This window comes from Oncorhynchus mykiss, chromosome 27 (genome assembly GCF_013265735.2).
Source record: "Oncorhynchus mykiss isolate Arlee chromosome 27, USDA_OmykA_1.1, whole genome shotgun sequence".
Taxonomy (NCBI): Eukaryota; Metazoa; Chordata; class Actinopteri; order Salmoniformes; family Salmonidae; genus Oncorhynchus; species Oncorhynchus mykiss.
Genome location: NC_048591.1, coordinates 10,717,689 through 10,734,852, shown reverse-complemented (window position 1 = coordinate 10,734,852; position 17,164 = coordinate 10,717,689). Strand labels below are relative to the sequence as shown.

Below are 17,164 nucleotides of genomic sequence, written 5' to 3'. Positions count from 1 at the left end.
ACAAATACACCTCTGCTGTTTTCAAACAAGATCTCGGCGATCACTGCCTCATTACCTGCATCCGTAATGGGTCTGCGGTCAAACGACCACCCCTCATCACTGTCAAACGCTCCATAAAACACTTCTGCAAACAGGCCTTTATAATTGACCTGGCCGGGGTATCCTAGAATGACATTGACCTCATCCCGTCAATAGATGATGCCTGTCTATTCTTTAAAAGTGCCTTCCTCACCATCTTAAATAAGCATGCCCCATAAAAAAAAATGTAGAACTAGGAATAGATATAGCCCCTGGTTCACTCCAGACCTGTCTGCCCTTGACCGGCACAAAAACATCCTGTGGCGTTCTGCATTAGCATCGAATAGCCCCCGTGATATGCAACTGTTTAGGGAAGTTAGGAACCAATATACACAGCAGTTAGGAAAGCTAAGGCTAGCTTTTTCAAACAGAAATTTGCATCCTGTAGTACAAACTCAAAAAAGTTCTGGGACACTGTAAAGTCCATGGAGAATAAGAACACCTCCTCGGGGGCTGCCCACTGCACTGAGGCTAGGAAACACTGTCACCACCAATAAATCAATAATTTCAATAAGCATTTTTCTACGGCTGGCCATGCTTTCCACCAGGCTACCCCTACCCCGGTCAACAGCCCTGCGCTCCCCACAGCAACTCGCCCAAACCTCCCCCACTTCTCCTTCACCCAAATCCAGATAGCTGATGTTCTGAAAGAGCTGCAAAATCTGGACCCATTCAAATCAGCAGGGTTAGACAATCTGGACCAACTCTTTCTAAAATTATCTGCAGAAATTATTGCAACCCCTATTACTAGCCTGTTCAACCTCTCTTTCGTATCGTCTGAGATTCCCATAGATTGGAAAGCTGCCGCGGTCATCCTCCTCTTCAAAGGGGGAGACACTCTAGACCCAAACTGCTACAGACCTATATCTATTCTATCCTGCCTTTCTAAGGTCTTTGAAAGCCAAGTTAACAAACAGATTACCGACCATTTTGAATCTCACCGTACCTTCTCCGCTATGCAATCTGGTTTCAGAGCTGGTCACGCTCAAGGTCCTAAACGATATCATAACCACCATCGATAAGAGACATTACTGTGCAGCCGTATTCATCGACCTGGCTAAGGCTTTCGACTCTGTCAATCACAACATTCTTATTGGCAGACTCAACAGCCTTGGTTTCTCAAATGATTGCCTCACTTGGTTCACCAACTACTTCTCCGAGAGAATTCACTATGTCAAATCGGAGGGCTTGTTGTCCGTACCTCTGGCAGTCTCTATGGGGGTGCCACAGGGTTCAATTCTCGGGCCGACTCTCTTCTCTGTATACATCAATGATGTTGCTCTCGCTGCTGGTGATTCTTTGATTCAGCTCTACGCAGACGACACCATTCTGTATACCTCTGGCCCTTCGTTGGACACTGTGTTAACTGACCTCCAGATGAGCTTTAATGCTATACAACTCTCCTTCCGTGGCCTCCAACTGCTCTTAAATTCAAGTAAAACTAAATATATGCTCTTCAACCGATCGCTGCCAGCACCTGCCCGCCCGTCCAGCATCACTATTTTGGAAGTTTCTGACTTAGAATATGTGGACAACTACAAATACCTAGGTGTCTGGTTAGACTGTAAACTCTCCTTCCAGACTCACATTAAACATCTCCAATCCAAAATTAAATCTAGAATCGTCTTCCTATCTCGCAACAAAGCATCCTTCACTCATGCTGCCAAACATATCCTCGTAAACCTGACCATCCTACCGATCCTCGACTTTGGCGATGTCATTTACAAAATAGCCTCCAACACTCTACTCAACAAATTGGATGCAGTCTATCACAGAGCCATCCGTTTTGTCACCAAAGCTCCATATACTACCCACCACTGCGACCTGTATGTGTTGTTGCTTGTGTCGAACTGCCTTGCTTTATCTTGGTCAGGTTGCAGTTGCAAAAGAGAACTTGTTCTCAACTAGCCTACCTGGTTAAATAAAGCTTTAAATAAATAAATAAAACCTTGTCACAACTGATTTGCTCAAATGCCTTAAGAAGGAAAGAAATTCCACAAATTAACTTTTAACAAGACACACCTGTTATTTTAAATGCATTCCAGGTGACTACCTCTTGAAGCTGGTTGAGTGAATTCCAAGAGTGTGCAAAGCTGTCATCAAGGCAAAGGGTGGCACTTTGAAGAATCTCAAATATAAAATGTATGTTGATTTGTGTAACTCTTTTTTGGTTACTACATGATCCCATATGTGTTATTTAATAGTTTTGATGTCTTCACTATTATTCTACAATGTAGAAAATAGTAAACAAATAAAGAAAAACCCTTGAATGAGTAGGCGTGTCCAAACTTTTGACTGGTACTGTGTGTTTTCTCAACATCAGGTTATGGTCATTAATATCAAAGGCTGCACTGAAATCGGTACAGCTCCCACAATCTTCTGATCAATTTCTTTCAATCAATCATCAGTCATTTGTGTCATTGCAGTACATATTGAGTGCCCTTCTCTATAAGCATACAGAACGTCTGTTGTCAATTTGTTTACAGAGAAACAGCATTGTATTTGGTCAAACATCATTTTTTCCCAACAGTTCGCTAAGAGCTGGCAGCAAGCTGATAGAACCCGTAAAGTCTACTTTATGTACGACTTTGGCTTCCCTCAAGGTCTCAGGACAAACACCTTCTCCTCTAGACTCAGATTAAAGATATGATAGATAGGAATGGCCGTTGAGTCAGCTACCATCTTCAGTATCTTCCCATCTAAGTTGTCAATGCCAGGTTTGTAAAAAATATATCTCCCTTTCCCACACTAACTTTTTCGTTTTTTTTTTATTTATGAATACGATGGTTCACTCTTTGTTGTTGGCATTTCCTGTCTAAGTTTTCCCACTTTGCCAATTAAGTAATCATTAAAATAATTGGTAACATCAAATGGTTTTCTGATGAATAAGCCATATGATTCTATGAAAGATTGAATTTGAATTTGTCTTTCTGCCCATAATTTCATTTTAAAGTAATATTTCATGTACTCCAAAGTTAATCGATTTTGGCTTCATAATACAGTTTCTTTTTTTATTTTTGTTGAGTTTAGTTACATCATTTCTCAATTTGCAGCAAGTCAGACAGTCAGAAGTGCAGCCAGACTTATCAGCCACTCCTTTTGCCCCATTTCTTTCAACCATACAGCTTTTCAATTCCTCATCAATCCATGGAGCCTTAAGAAACGAACTGTTAGAAGTGTTAACAGGTGCATGTTAATCAGTAATTGGAAGAAGCAATTTAATAAATTCATCAAGTGCAGCGTCTGGATGCTCCTTATTAATCACGTCAGACCAACAACTATTTTTTTTTTATACATCATCCACATAAGTCACAGCAAAATATATACTATTTTAGGCCCAGCTTTTGGAACTTTGGCTTTCCTGGATTTTTCCACTATATTGTGATTACTGCATCCAATGGGTACGCATACAGCTATCCAATGTGTACAGATACAGATATCCAATGTGTACAGATACAGATATCCAATGTGTACAGATACAGATATCCAATGTGTACAGATACAGATATCCAATGTGTACAGATACAGATATCCAATGGGTACGGATACAGATATCCAATGGGTACGGATACAGATATCCAATGTGCACGGATACAGTTTATGATTGATGTGGACTCCTTTCCTCACCCCTCTCTCTTTTTCTCTCCCTCCCAAGTCCAGAACGCTGCACTCCCCCCACTAGCTTTATTAATCCCGCCTCCTCCACATCTGTATGGATTTTATAATGTCGTATGTTTTTCTCCAACACCACTTTCCATCCATTTGTATAGCAGACCCTCATGCCAAATTGAGTCAAAAGCTTTTTTGAAGTCAACAAAGCACGAGAAGACTTTGCCTTTGTTTTGTTTTTGTCAATTAGTTTCTGCAGGGTGAATGCGTGGTCTGTCGTAAGGTAATTTGGTAAAAAGCCAATTTGAAATTGTTTTCACTGAGGAAATGTACAAGTCAGCTGTAAATGATAACACAGAGGATTGTCCCAAGGTTGCTGTTGACGCATTTCCCAAGGTTGTTATTGGGGTCAAATTTGGCTTCACTTTTGTGGATTGGGGTTGTCAGTCCTTGGTTCCAAATATTGGGGTAGATGCCAGAGCTGAGAAGGATTTAAAGAGTTTAAGTTTAGCCAATTGGAATTTGTGGGTCTATATTTCTCTCTCTCTCTCTCTCTTTTGCTCAAGGCTCAGGACTTTTACGTGGAGATGAAATGGGAGTTTACTAGCTGGGGTAAGTCATAATAAGTAATGTTTTCGGTCTCTCAGATGTTTACCTGTATGGATTATGGCTTCCTGCTTGACTGTATATGGTGACAGACTTCCTTTCTCTGTGGGTCTGCATTGTCTCCAGAGAAATAGAATCCCTAGAATGGTTTAGACCCCCAAAAAATGTACACTCAAAATGGCCACCAGTCCACCCATCACAGGGCCATTGACTAGAATGGCCATTCTAGGAATTATATTTCTATGGTTGTCTCTCTCTCTTTCTTAGTGCCGCTGGTGTCTCGTATCTGTCCCAGTGACACGTACCGCGTGTGGAAGAGTGGCCAGTGTCTGCGTGTAGACACCACTCTCATGGGCTTTGATCAGATGACCTGGCAGAGAGGAAACCGAAGCTTCATCTTCCGGGGTCAAGGTCAGGGTTCAGGGGCCAGTGTGTATGTTTATGTGTGCGATAGTCTGTGTGTATGTGTGGTCGAGTCCTCTTTTCTATTGTCACAGGACTTCCTTCCTTCTTTCCCCCTCTCACTGTCATTAAGTTAGTCACAGTCTGACAGATCTCTCCATATCTTGTTTTGATAGAACTTCCTCTCACTGTCTTAGTGACTCCTCCATCTTTTTAAATGGTCCTCCTCCGTCTTTCTGTTGCACTCCATTTCGGTCTATATGACCTTTCTTTTCAGTCTCTCTCGACTCTTCTCCTCCATATGTTAGTCTGAACCTACTCTTCTCTACCTCTAGGGCTCTCTTTAGTTTAACTGTCCTCCTCCATATGTTAGTCTGAACCTACTCTTCTCTACCTCTAGCGCTCTCTTTAGTTTAACTGTACCTCCTCCTTTCTGTCTATGTCGCTCTTACACTCTGTCTGTCTCTTTCTATCCTGTCTTACTCTCTGTCTGTCTCTGTCTAACCTGTCTTACACTCTGTCTTTCTTTCTATCCTGTCTTACTCTCCCTGTCTCTCTTTCTAACCTGTCTTACACTCTGTCTGTCTCTTTCTAACCTGTCTTTCTCTCCCTGTCTGTCTCTTTCTAACCTGTCTTTCTCTCCCTGTCTGTCTCTTTCTAACCTGTCTTTCTCTCCCTGTCTGTCTCTTTCTAACCTGTCTTACTCTCCCTTCCCGTCTCTTTCTAACCTGTCTTTCTCTCCCTTCCCGTCTCTTTCTAACCTGTCTGTCTCTTTCTAACCTGTCTTTCTCTCCCTTCCCGTCTCTTTCTAACCTGTCTTTCTCTCCCTTTCCGTCTCTTTCTAACCTGTATGTCTCTTTCTAACCTGTCTTTCTCTCCCTCCCCGTCTCTTTCTAACCTGTCTTTCTAATCCATCCATCTTTCAGTCTATCTCTCTCACATCTTCCTCCTCTCCCTCTCTCTAACCCGTCTTTCTATCTCTGTCTAAATCCATTTCTGTCCGTTTATCAGTGTCTCTAACCCAACCTCTCTCTCTCCCTCTCCATCTAACCCATCTTTCTCTCTAACCCCCTCGCTCTCTCACTCTCATTCTAAGTACTCCTCTCTGTCTATCCGTCAGACTCCAGTGCAGTGGTGATGGAGGTGGACCACGACAGACAGCTGGTGTTCTGTGAGACCCTGTGTGTGTCTTCTCTGACGTCTCCCTCGCCTCAGCGGGGCACTACCGGCCTGGGCCTCCTGGGTGCACTACTGCCCAGCGAGGAGCAGGTGGCAGCCCGCCTCTCCGCCCCCGTGGTCACCACCCAGCTAGACACCAAAAACATCACCTTTGAGAGGTGAGAGACGGAGGGAACAAGAGAAAGAGGGTTAGCATTGAGCAGGGTCAGAGATGGGTATGGAAAAGAAAGGGAGTGGAACAATGGTAGTGAGTGAGGGATAAGGGAACGAGGAGAGGAGAAGAGGAAGGAAGAGGAGAGGTAGGAGGTCACTAAGTGCAAGACCAGACATCTCTCATGCAGGTCAGATTGTATAAAAAAGTGAGAGAGGGGGAGGTGAGAATGTGTAATCATCATTTATTGCTTGCTGAGTGTCACCTCTGTCGTTTTGGCAGCTTCAGCGGTACGCTCGACATGCCAATAATCCATTTCTGAATATGAATTGGAGGGAGAAGACCACCTCGAAGTCTGACCTGTTGTTTTGTGTCTGGCTATCTCTGTCTGTCTGGCAGGAATAAGACTGGCATCCTTGGCTGGCGCAGTGAGAAGACAGAGATGGTGAACGGGTACGAGGCTAAGGTACAGACATGGAGTCATTAATCCTTCCATCCCTGGCTTTCAATTTGGTTTTGCCCGAATGAAATAAAACACTTGAAAGTTCAAGACGTACAGTATATAATGCAATTTGTTTCCTGAGCGCTGGTTCTAGAGTAAAGCACTATCAATATACATAGACTCAGCAGTGAGCCCACCTCCCTACTACATCACTAACCTAAATCAGTCACCGAATGTGTGTCCCAATTGGTACCTTCTTCCCTATATAGTGCGCTATTTATCCAGAGTCTCATAACCATGACACTCTACTTGTCTTGTCTGTTAGGTGTACGGCGCCTCCAATGTGGAACTGATCACTAGAACCCGAACGGACCATCTCAGTGAGCCACTCAAGGCGAAGCCCAAAGGTGTCTCTCTTTGCGGAAGTTCTACCTATTTGTTTAAAAATCCCCTTGCGTCATTTCTGGTAATCTTCCACGTCTTGGCTTAGATGCAGTAAAAGGGCTCAATTCGGAGCTGAGATAAGCGTGTGCAGCACAGACTTTGGTGTAAGTCATTCATTGACTTCAATGAGAGGATTGTGCGAAGATTTGAGTTGAGCGCGCTGATCTCAGGTCAGGATACAGCCCTAAACAAACTGGAGTGTATTCACTAGGAAGAAAACGGGCTGAAACGGAGAAGGACTAACCTGAACTTGTCCAATAAGAAACGCTTGTTTGGGTTGCAAAATATTTAGCTATGGTTTGCACTAATAGACACACCCCTGTTGAGAGGCTCTGATGTGGATAATTGCACTGAAGCTCCAATAAGTGGCCCTAAAGCATTTTCCACAGTCATTTCCTTGGTCAGAGAAGACTATTGTCCTTGTTTTTCCCTCCCTGGGCTTCCCAGCAAAGTGCTTTGTTCTGATCACCGGCCCCGTCCCTCTCAAAGCCCTGCCTCCAAGAACCCAACTCCCCCAGTCCCTTATCCCATCTCCATCCCTCCAAAATTGATGAGAGACACCAGTCGAGAATTCTTAGGTTAGTGTTGCAGACATAGAAATAGTATTAGTAGAACAGACATTCCCGCTTCCACTACCAGGTCAACATTCCAAAATTCCTACTAACCCTATTTCTATGGTCATTGACTTGCTCTGAGTTCCTCTCATGTATGTTCCACTGATGTGACCTTTTCCTCAGGCGGTAAGACGCCCCTGCAGAACTTCCTAGGGATCGCCGAGCAACACGTGGGGCCCAACAATGGGGTTAGTGGTCACAGTCATCATTATCCTCCTCATCACAATCATCAATCCTAATCCTCATCATTGCATATGGATTTGACCTTATTGCTACAGTGAATCATAAGCCAAAATAGCTGTCAATATTGATATGAGTAAAGAGGTCCCTGGGCTTCTCTTCTCTCTCAAATATTGATGACCATTTTAATTGGCGTCTGCCGGCAAACCCGCTGACAATCTTTATCCCCCTCTCTCATCCTCTCACTCTCTCTTTCTTTCTCTCTTTTAACCCTCCTTCCTTCTCCCTCTCTCTTTCGCTCTCTTTCTTCACCCTCCCCCCTTTTATCTCTCCTCTCCTCTCCTCTCCTCTCCTCTCCTCTCTCCCCATCCCCCTCCCTCCCCTTCTCTCAACAGGCCCTAGTGACTCAGATGTCAAGTCCTGCCGTGACCAACCCCACAGCCCTGACAGCCGAGGAGTACTTCAATCCCAACCTGCCCCTGGGCACCCGGGATATTGGCCACCCCTGTCAACTCACCACCAAGACTCAGAGGTGACAGCGACAGCCATCACAGCCCTTATAACAACCTCTATGCCTGGGGCCCTTGGCTATAATAGCCCTGTCCAGAACCATACAATATGTATGCATCCCATATGGCACCCTATTCCCTCTATAGTGCATTACTTTTGACCAGGGCCCAATGTAGTGCATTATGTAGGGAATAGGGTGCCATTTTGGATGCCGTCTACAGTATGTCTCTGGCCCTGTCAAGTGTTTTGGCTCTGGCCCATGCCTGTACATGTTTTCCTTCTATCCAATCTACGTATGATGTGTGATCCGGTAATTGACCACGAACCTGGATGTCACATCAATAGCCGTTTAGAATTCTGCTGGTTATTGTGACAAGACAACAGTGAGATGGTGTCCCAGCCCGATCACTAGGCTACTAGTACATTATCTCATCGGTTGAAAGTCAACATGGAATGGCCTGAACAGAAACCCCGCACACACAGTGCTTTAGAGAACAGTTGATTGCCGAGCCAATGGTGAAGCCCATCTTTTGCAGTGCAACAAATTACAAGGCAAAAAAAAAATGATCTCAGGATTTGATAAATGTTCTAGGATGAGATAGAAGAAGAGTTCCAGTCTCTCACAGTTTTTCAATATGTCTGCGAGACCAACAAAGATGCTTTCTGCGCGACACGTTACTGCATTGTACTGTTTGTAGTACTTGTGTATAACACGGTGGTGTTCATTAGGCAGAAATTAAACAGGGAGGGACTACTCTTCATTTTACGTTTCCAAACATTCTGCAACGTTGACCCTTTCTGAACATGAGTCAGGTGCATTGTATAATATGCATATGCACCTGTTTCCCGGTTTCCTCAGGTTCAAGGCTAAGCTGTGGCTGTGTGAGTCCCATCCTCTGTCCTTAGCGGAGCAGGTGGCGCCCATCATTGACCTCATGGCCATCTCCAACGCCCTCTTTGCCAAGCTCAGGGACTTCATTACCCTGCGACTGCCCCCCGGCTTCCCTGTCAAGATCGGTGAGGGAGTAGAGGACACTCTCGTAACCAGATAGTTTGCTCTGCATCCTAGAGACCTGGCATATCGGGAGAGTGGAGAGAAAGCGAGAGGTTATCAAAAGTATACCAGTGGTTTAAAGGGCTAAAGTAAAAATACTTGAAAATACTAATACTTAAGTCGTTTTTTTTAGGGGTATCTGTACTTTACTTGACTATTTATATTTTTGACAACTTTTACTTTTCCACTACATTCCTAAAGAAAATAATGTACTGTTTACTCCATACATTTTCCCTGACACCCAAAAGTACTCGTTACATTTTGAATGGACAGGAAAAGGGTCCAATTCACACATTTATCAGGAGAACATCCCTGGTCATCTCTACTGTCACTGATCTGGCGGACTCACTAAACACAAGTGTTTCATTTGTAAATGATGCCTGAGTGTTGAAGTGTGCCCCTGGGTATCAATAAATTAACAAAACTAGAAAATTGCACTGTCTGGTTTCCTTAATATAAGGAATTTGAAATGATTTATACTTTTACTTTTGATACTTACGTATATTTGAGGAATTACATTTACTTTTGATACTTAAGTATATTTACTTTTACTCAAGTAGTGTTTTACTGGATGACTTTTTTAACTTTTACTTGAGTCATTTTCTATTGAGGAATCTTTACTTTCACTCAAGTATGACAATTGGGTACTTTTTCCACCACTGAAGCTGACCCTCCTGTCCTTATGTCAGGGGTGGCATTCTGGCTACTCCTTCATTTCATTCAGATGCTGCCTCAAATATGATTCATTGGGATTTGCCCAACTTTTAACGTTTGGAATATTTACACCTATTGCACATTAATTATGAATCCAGTGATAATCGTAAATCCTAAACATCTCTCTCACTTCTCTTCGTCTTCTCAGAAATTCCCATCTATCACATCCTGAATGCCCGGATCACCTTTGGGAACCTGAACGGGTGTGAGGAGGGGTCTGTGACGGGGCCGGATCGGGTGGAGGGGGAGGTGGACGGACAGAAGGACAGCAGCCCCAGGACTGACACAGACACCCCCTCCCCAGGCAGCGACTCTTCTAGTGTCTCCAGCTCCAGCTCCACGAGTGAGAAACACACACCTACACACACCAACCCCCTCCCCTGAGGGGAGGACGGCTCATAATAATGCTGGAACGGAGCGACTGGAATGGCATCAAACAAAAAGAAACCAGGTGTTTGATGTGTTTGATACCATTCCCCTATTCCGCTCCAGCCATTACCACAAGCCCATCCTCCCCAATTAAGGTGCCACCAACCTCCTGTGATACACTCCATCTTTACACTACAAATAGGGCCAGGAGTGTTTCCCAATCCCATGACTTGACCAGGACAAAGTCAGTGTTTTACCTGGTTGGACAGGAAACACTTTGACATAGGGGTCGTTTGTGAATTGAGGTGGGATTTGGGCATGACATTTTGGAAAAATATGAACCTCATTTCTATTTCAATATATTTGGATACATTTTCCCATTCTAAATGCATCTAATATGGCAGCAGTAACACCGATGACGGTAACACGACCAATGACACAGTTTAGGAAATTGAGGATGTTATTAAATGGAGACCACAGCTCAAATCTAACTCTTAGATGTTAAGTCCCCCGTATGGTTCTGGACCGGTTCCGACTGACATTTTGGCGTACAAAGTGTTCTGTTAACGCCGTAGGGTCCGTACCTTATAGCACCAAAAAAGCCCATCTGTCTGCTCTCCTTTCCACTCCCTCAGCGGAGCTATATTTAGAAAGCATTTCAGTCATCAAGCTCTATTGACCCACTTCTGTTGAATAGGAAAAAAAATCATATATGGTTTTCATATTTTCACAATACTTCTACTCTGTGCTTGAGCTTGTGTCCTCAAAAGTGAGTACACCCCAGATATGTATAACTATTATTACCAGAAAGGTGAGTTCCAGACCTTTCTAAAACTATGCAGCATTACCAGTTATTGTTTATGGCCAGCTCATGAATAATAATTACGTTTGTGTATGTCTATATAGGCAACAAACAAAATAAAAAATCATCATTCATGAGTAATTAACCTTTACAAAATAATTTACTAAAGTGATATGATTCATAATTTTACTCACAATATAATTTTCCCTTCATTTAAATTGAGTACCACCAATGACACTTTGTATTTAGGCATTACCAAATGATCATTGGAGTCTTCAAAAGTATGACATTCTAAAAGGGTGTGATTGGCTAATCATTTTTCTTTAATATAAACCCCTCCCCCTTCCGTTTGCCACTGGAGGGAATACTCAAGGTTCCTTGTGTATCTTCATAATGAGTGAATGTATTTTAATAGCTTTCTTTCTTTTTAGTGGCCTTTACAATATATTCAATACTTTAGCTGACTTTTTACCATTCAAAATAAGAGATAGCTATCTCTATCCCAAAAACATGTCACTACAACTCTACTCATCGCGTCTTGGACAAGTACTTTAAACGATGCATAAACATAGTCTTGCAGTATAAATACTTGCATTATGTTGTATAATTGACAAACAGTTAATACAATTTAAAAAACATGATGTAAAAAGTATGATGTGTAACTATTTGGCATTTTAAAGTGTTTTTCATTGTTGCTAAGGCAAGGGACGGAAGGAATGACCCATAACATCCCATCACTCCTGTGCCGTGTCTCTCCCTCTACGCAGCGTCGTGTCGTGGAGGGGAGATCCCCCCGTGTGTGTTCGAGCCCCCTCAGGGTTACACTGTGCTGGGAGGTAACCAGAGGGCAAACAACATGCGTGGTGATGAGGAGGAGGACCTGCTGCAGTTTGCCATCCAACAGAGTCTGCTGGAGGCTGGCTCTGAGTACGACCAGGTCAGACTCACTCTGGCCCCTCATAGGGCTTACTGCCATCTCAAAACCTGGCTCGTCTTCATTAAAGAACACAAAGAAAAACGTTGGAAAACTTTTTGCAACGGAAAATTAAAATGAGCGTTTCTTATTGGGCAAGTCCAGGTAGTCCCTACAAGTTTTAGTTTGTTTCCTGCCATTTGGTGCCTAATGAACATGAAGTATGGTAGTCCTCTTGGTTCCTAACTGGAACATAAGGTATGGTAGTCTCGTAACCTTAACTCGAAAGTAATACCATATTTCGGGGGGCTCGTTCGGGATGTCAATCAACTACAGGCACATCGCATTAGTAGTGTGTACAGTTGTGCAAAGATCTACAAATACCAGATACACTGTGAAGACGTAGTATAAATCTATCCTATCAGCTAGCTAGACAAACAGTTGACTCAGTATCCTAGGGCATAATCCACTGTCAACACTGAGATTGAAACATTGAAATTACAAGAGCCTTTGGTGAGTCTTGTTGACTGACTATCTCTCTGACTCTGTCTGTCTACTTCCTGGTGTGTGTATAGGTGACTATCTGGGAGGCGCTGACCAACAGCAAGCCCAGCACACGTACTCTTCCCTGTGACCCCAGTCGCCTGCAAAGGTCTGCGCTTTCTCCGCACTCGACACGCTATCCTACTCAGCCTTTGTTTACTTTAGCCTTGGCTCGCCCTTCTCCAGCACACTGGAGGCCAGGGAGCTTCCTGGCTGCGTTCACAGCACACAATGTCACTGTTGACTCACTCCCATTCATGCACACACTGTTGTCTTTGCCTGCACCTCATACAATAGATACACTCTGAGTGAAAAGCCCTCACCTCATACAGTAGATACACTCTGAGTGACTGGCCCCCACCTCATACACTAGATACACTCTGAGTGACTGGCCCCCACTGATATATAGTAGATCTGCCTCTCTCCTGTATGCCCTCTCTGGAAACAATACACTGCATGCTAAATCAACTCAAACTAGCAATTTTGTGTGTGTGTGTGTGTGTGTGTGTGTGTGTGTGTGTTTTTATTTATTTTATTTCACCTTTATTTAACCAGGTAGGCAAGTTAAGAACAAGTTCTCAATTACAATTGCGACCTGGCCAAGATAAAGCAAAGCAGTTCGACACATACAACAACACAGAGTTACACATGGAATAAACAAACATATAGTCAATAATACAGTAGAAAAAATCTATACACAGCATGTGCAAATGAGGTAAGATAAGAGATAAGAGGCAATAAATAGGCCATGGTGGCAAAGTAATTACAATATAGCAATTAAACACTGGAATGGTAGGATGTGCAGAGGATGAATGTGCAAGTTGAGATACTGGGGTGCAAAGGAGCAAAATAAATAAATACAGTATGGGGATGAGGTAGTTGGATGGGCTATTTACAGATGAGCTATGTACAGGTGCAGTGATCTGTGAGCTGCTCTGACAGCTGGTGCTTAAAGCTAGTGAGGTAGATATGAATCTCCAGCTTCAGAGATTTTTGCAGTTTGTTCCAGTCATTGGCAGCAGAGAACTGGAAGGAAAGGCAGCCAAAGGAAGAATTGGCTTTGGGGGTGACCAGTGAGATGTGTGTGTGTGTGTGTGTGTGTGTGTGTGTGTGTGTGTGTGTGTGTGTGTGTGTGTGTGTGTGTGTGTGTGTGTGTGTGTGTGTGTGTGTGTGTGCGTGCGTGCGTGCGTGGTTTTATTAACCTTTACCAAGGATAAAATTCAGACAAGTGTGGACATTTCGACCGGTCTTCACGAGGAAAAAAGCTATTTTAGGCTCAGGTGTTAGGTTTAGTGTTACAATTATAGTTAGAATTAGGGGATAGGTTTAGTGTTACAACTATAGTTAGAATTAGGGGATAGGTTTAGTGTTACAATTATAGTTATAATTAGGGGATAGGTTTAGTGTTACAACTATAGTTAGAATTAGGGGATAGGTTTAGTGTTACAACTATAGTTAGAATTAGGGGTTAGGTTTGGGTTTAAGGTTAGGGAATCAATTGTTTGGTCTTCACAAGGATAGTAAAACAAATGTGTGTGTGTGTGTGTGTGTGTCTCTCTGTGTTGATGTGTGTTTGCATGTACACATACATACGTGCGTGCACATGACAACCTCTTTCTTACTCGAATGAAGTCCTGTCAAAAATAAATCTAGGTCCACCATATTTGTCAACCATTTCCACTGTCACTGTCAATTGCTCTATTCTCCTTATGCAATAACCAGGTTTCCAACCCCATTGTCTCCTCCCCCACACCCTCCTCCTCCTCCAGGACTCCCCAGCACAGGCCTTGCCCTCCAGCCAGTCTCTGTAACACGCCCACCAAGAAGCCCCCAGCAGCCTGCAGCTACGACCAGCAGCTCCGCCTGGCCATGGAGCTGTCGGCACGGGAGCAGGCAGAGGCCGAGCTACGGCGACGGCAAGAGGAGGAGGAGCTGCAGCGGACCATCCAGCTGTCACTCATGGAGAAATGAGACCCTGAATTGCCAGATGGGCTGTAGGAGGTATGGGAAAGGAGGAGAAGGAGGAAGTGCAGAAAAGGTCGTCAATAGGAGCACCCTACTCCTGGCTGTGACAGCCTTGCTCCTCCGACAGTCACATATCCCCTTTCCCACTGCGCTCCTTCAATAAGAGCCTGTCTGTGTGGCACAACAGGGCTCTACAGTGCTGATACAGCTACAGTACAGACTCACTACTCTCTGGTGCCACTCTGCACTCACAGTCAGTGGAAGTTTACAACAAGAAACAAGAAGAAACACTTTTAATGGAATACTACATTGACCGACCACATCAGTGGTGCTAGGGTAATACAAATTGTGTTTGTGTGTGAAGGCCATGCGTTAATAAATGGTCCCGTGATTGGGGGATAGGGTTTGTGTCCACTTCACAGACCTGGGTTTTATTCATTAGTCACCAAGTGAAAGAAAATGTAATGAAACAGGGACGGACTACTTGAAATTGTCTAATAAGAAACACTTGTTTTCATTTACAGTTGGAAATAATTCTGCTATAGTGTGCCCTAATGAATACTGCCCTCTGTGTGAGTGTCAGGTGGGTCAAAGGGGTGGGATGTTGACATACCCTATTACTTCCTCATTTTTAATAATTGCTACATTCCCCCCCCCCCCCCCCCCCCTTTGATTTGTGCAAAATTGAAACGTACTGTATTTACACTGGATGGAATCTTGATGACTGTTTGTGGTTCTAATATGTAGATAGAATAACCCTGTAGAGTTCATGTTAATATGATAACACTATGACAGGAGTTCATGTTAATATGATAACACTATGACAGGAGTTCATGTTAATATGATAACACTATGACAGGAGTTCATATTGATATGATAACACTATGACAGGAGTTCATATTGATATGATAACACTATGACAGGAGTTCATGTTAACATGATAACACTATGACAGGAGTTCATATTGATATGATAACACTATGACAGGAGTTCATATTGATATGATAACACTATGACAGGAGTTCATATTGATATGATAACACTATGACAGGAGTTCATGTTAATATGATAACACTATGACAGGAGTTCATGTTGATATGATAACACTATGACAGGAGTTCATATTGATATGATAACACTATGACAGGAGTTCATATTGATATGATAACACTATGACAGGAGTTCATATTGATATGATAACACTATGACAGGAGTTCATATTGATATAACACAATGACAGGAGTTCATGTTAACAATGTTAACACTATGACAGGAGTTCATATTGATATGAAAACACTATGACAGAAGTTCATGTTAATATGATAACACTATGACAGGAGTTCATGTTAATATGATAACACTATGACAGGAGTTCATGTTAATATGATAACACTATGACAGGAGTTCATGTTAATATGATAACACTATGACAGGAGTTCATGTCAATATGATAACACTATGACAGGAGTTCATGTTAATATGATAACACTATGACAGGAGTTCATATTGAAATGATAACACTATGACAGGAGTTCATATTGATATGATAACACTATGCCAGGAGTTCATATTGATATGATAACACTATGACAGGAGTTCATATTGAAATGATAACACTATGACAGGAGTTCATATTGATATGATAACACTATGCCAGGAGTTCATATTGATATGATAACACTATGACAGGAGTTCATGTTAATATAACACTATGCCAGGAGTTCATATTGATATGATAACACTATGACAGGAGTTCATGTTAATATGATAACACTATGACAGGAGTTCATGTTAATATGATATAACCATGACCTACACTATATGGCTACACATGAATGAATATATACTGAACAAAAATATAAACGCAACATGCAACAATTTCAAAGATTTTACTGAGTTACAGTTCAAATGAGGAAATCAGTCAATTCAAATAAATTCAGTAGGTCTTAATCTATGCATTTCACATGACTGGGAATACAGATATGCATCTATTGGTCACAGATACCTTTAAAAAAAGTTGGGGCATAGATTAGAAAACCAGTCAGTATCTGATGTGACCATTTGCCTCATGCAGCACAACACATCTCCTTCGCATAGAGTTGATCAGGCTGTTTGTCATCTGCCCGGTACAGTTGAAACCGGGATTCATCTGTGAAGAGCACACTTCTCCAGCATGCCAGTGGCCATCGAAGGTGAGCATTTTCCCACTGAAGTCGCACGCAGATGAGCTTCCCCGAGACGGTTTCTGACAGTTTGTGCAGACATTCTTCGGTTGTGCAAACCCACAGTTTCATCAGCTGTCCGGGTGGTTGGTCTCCAGACGATCCCGCAGGTGAAAAAGCCAGATGTGGAGGTCAAGGACTGGCATGGTTACACGTAGCCAGCGGTTGTGAGGCCAGTTGAACATACTGCTAAAAGAAACGTGTGACATTGGAGGAGGCTTATGGTAGAGTAATAAACATGACATTCTCTGGCAAGAGATCTAGTGGATATTCCTGCAGTCAATTGCACGCTCCCTCAAAACCTGAGACATCTGTGTGTCGTGACAACACTGCACATTTTAGAGTGGCCTTTTATTGTCCTCAGCAC

The 17,164-nt window shown here is 43.0% G+C and overlaps 1 protein-coding gene across 1 annotated transcript in view; it reads left to right on the top strand.

The window, feature by feature from the left end:
* The window catches only part of ankrd13b (ankyrin repeat domain 13B), a 35,777-nt gene extending 20,314 nt beyond the window's left edge, over positions 1 to 15,463 (top strand). The window contains exons 4-15 of the mRNA XM_021587586.2: positions 4,254 to 4,299; positions 4,561 to 4,704; positions 5,816 to 6,032; positions 6,425 to 6,491; positions 6,793 to 6,874; positions 7,649 to 7,713; positions 8,101 to 8,237; positions 9,075 to 9,232; positions 10,132 to 10,326; positions 11,922 to 12,091; positions 12,643 to 12,719; positions 14,380 to 15,463. Of these exons, the coding sequence (XP_021443261.2) occupies positions 4,254 to 4,299; positions 4,561 to 4,704; positions 5,816 to 6,032; positions 6,425 to 6,491; positions 6,793 to 6,874; positions 7,649 to 7,713; positions 8,101 to 8,237; positions 9,075 to 9,232; positions 10,132 to 10,326; positions 11,922 to 12,091; positions 12,643 to 12,719; positions 14,380 to 14,581 (1,560 nt within the window). The 3' untranslated portion in view covers positions 14,582 to 15,463. The remainder of the gene's footprint in view (positions 1 to 4,253; positions 4,300 to 4,560; positions 4,705 to 5,815; positions 6,033 to 6,424; positions 6,492 to 6,792; positions 6,875 to 7,648; positions 7,714 to 8,100; positions 8,238 to 9,074; positions 9,233 to 10,131; positions 10,327 to 11,921; positions 12,092 to 12,642; positions 12,720 to 14,379) is intronic.
* Positions 15,464 to 17,164: the final 1,701 nt, after the last annotated feature.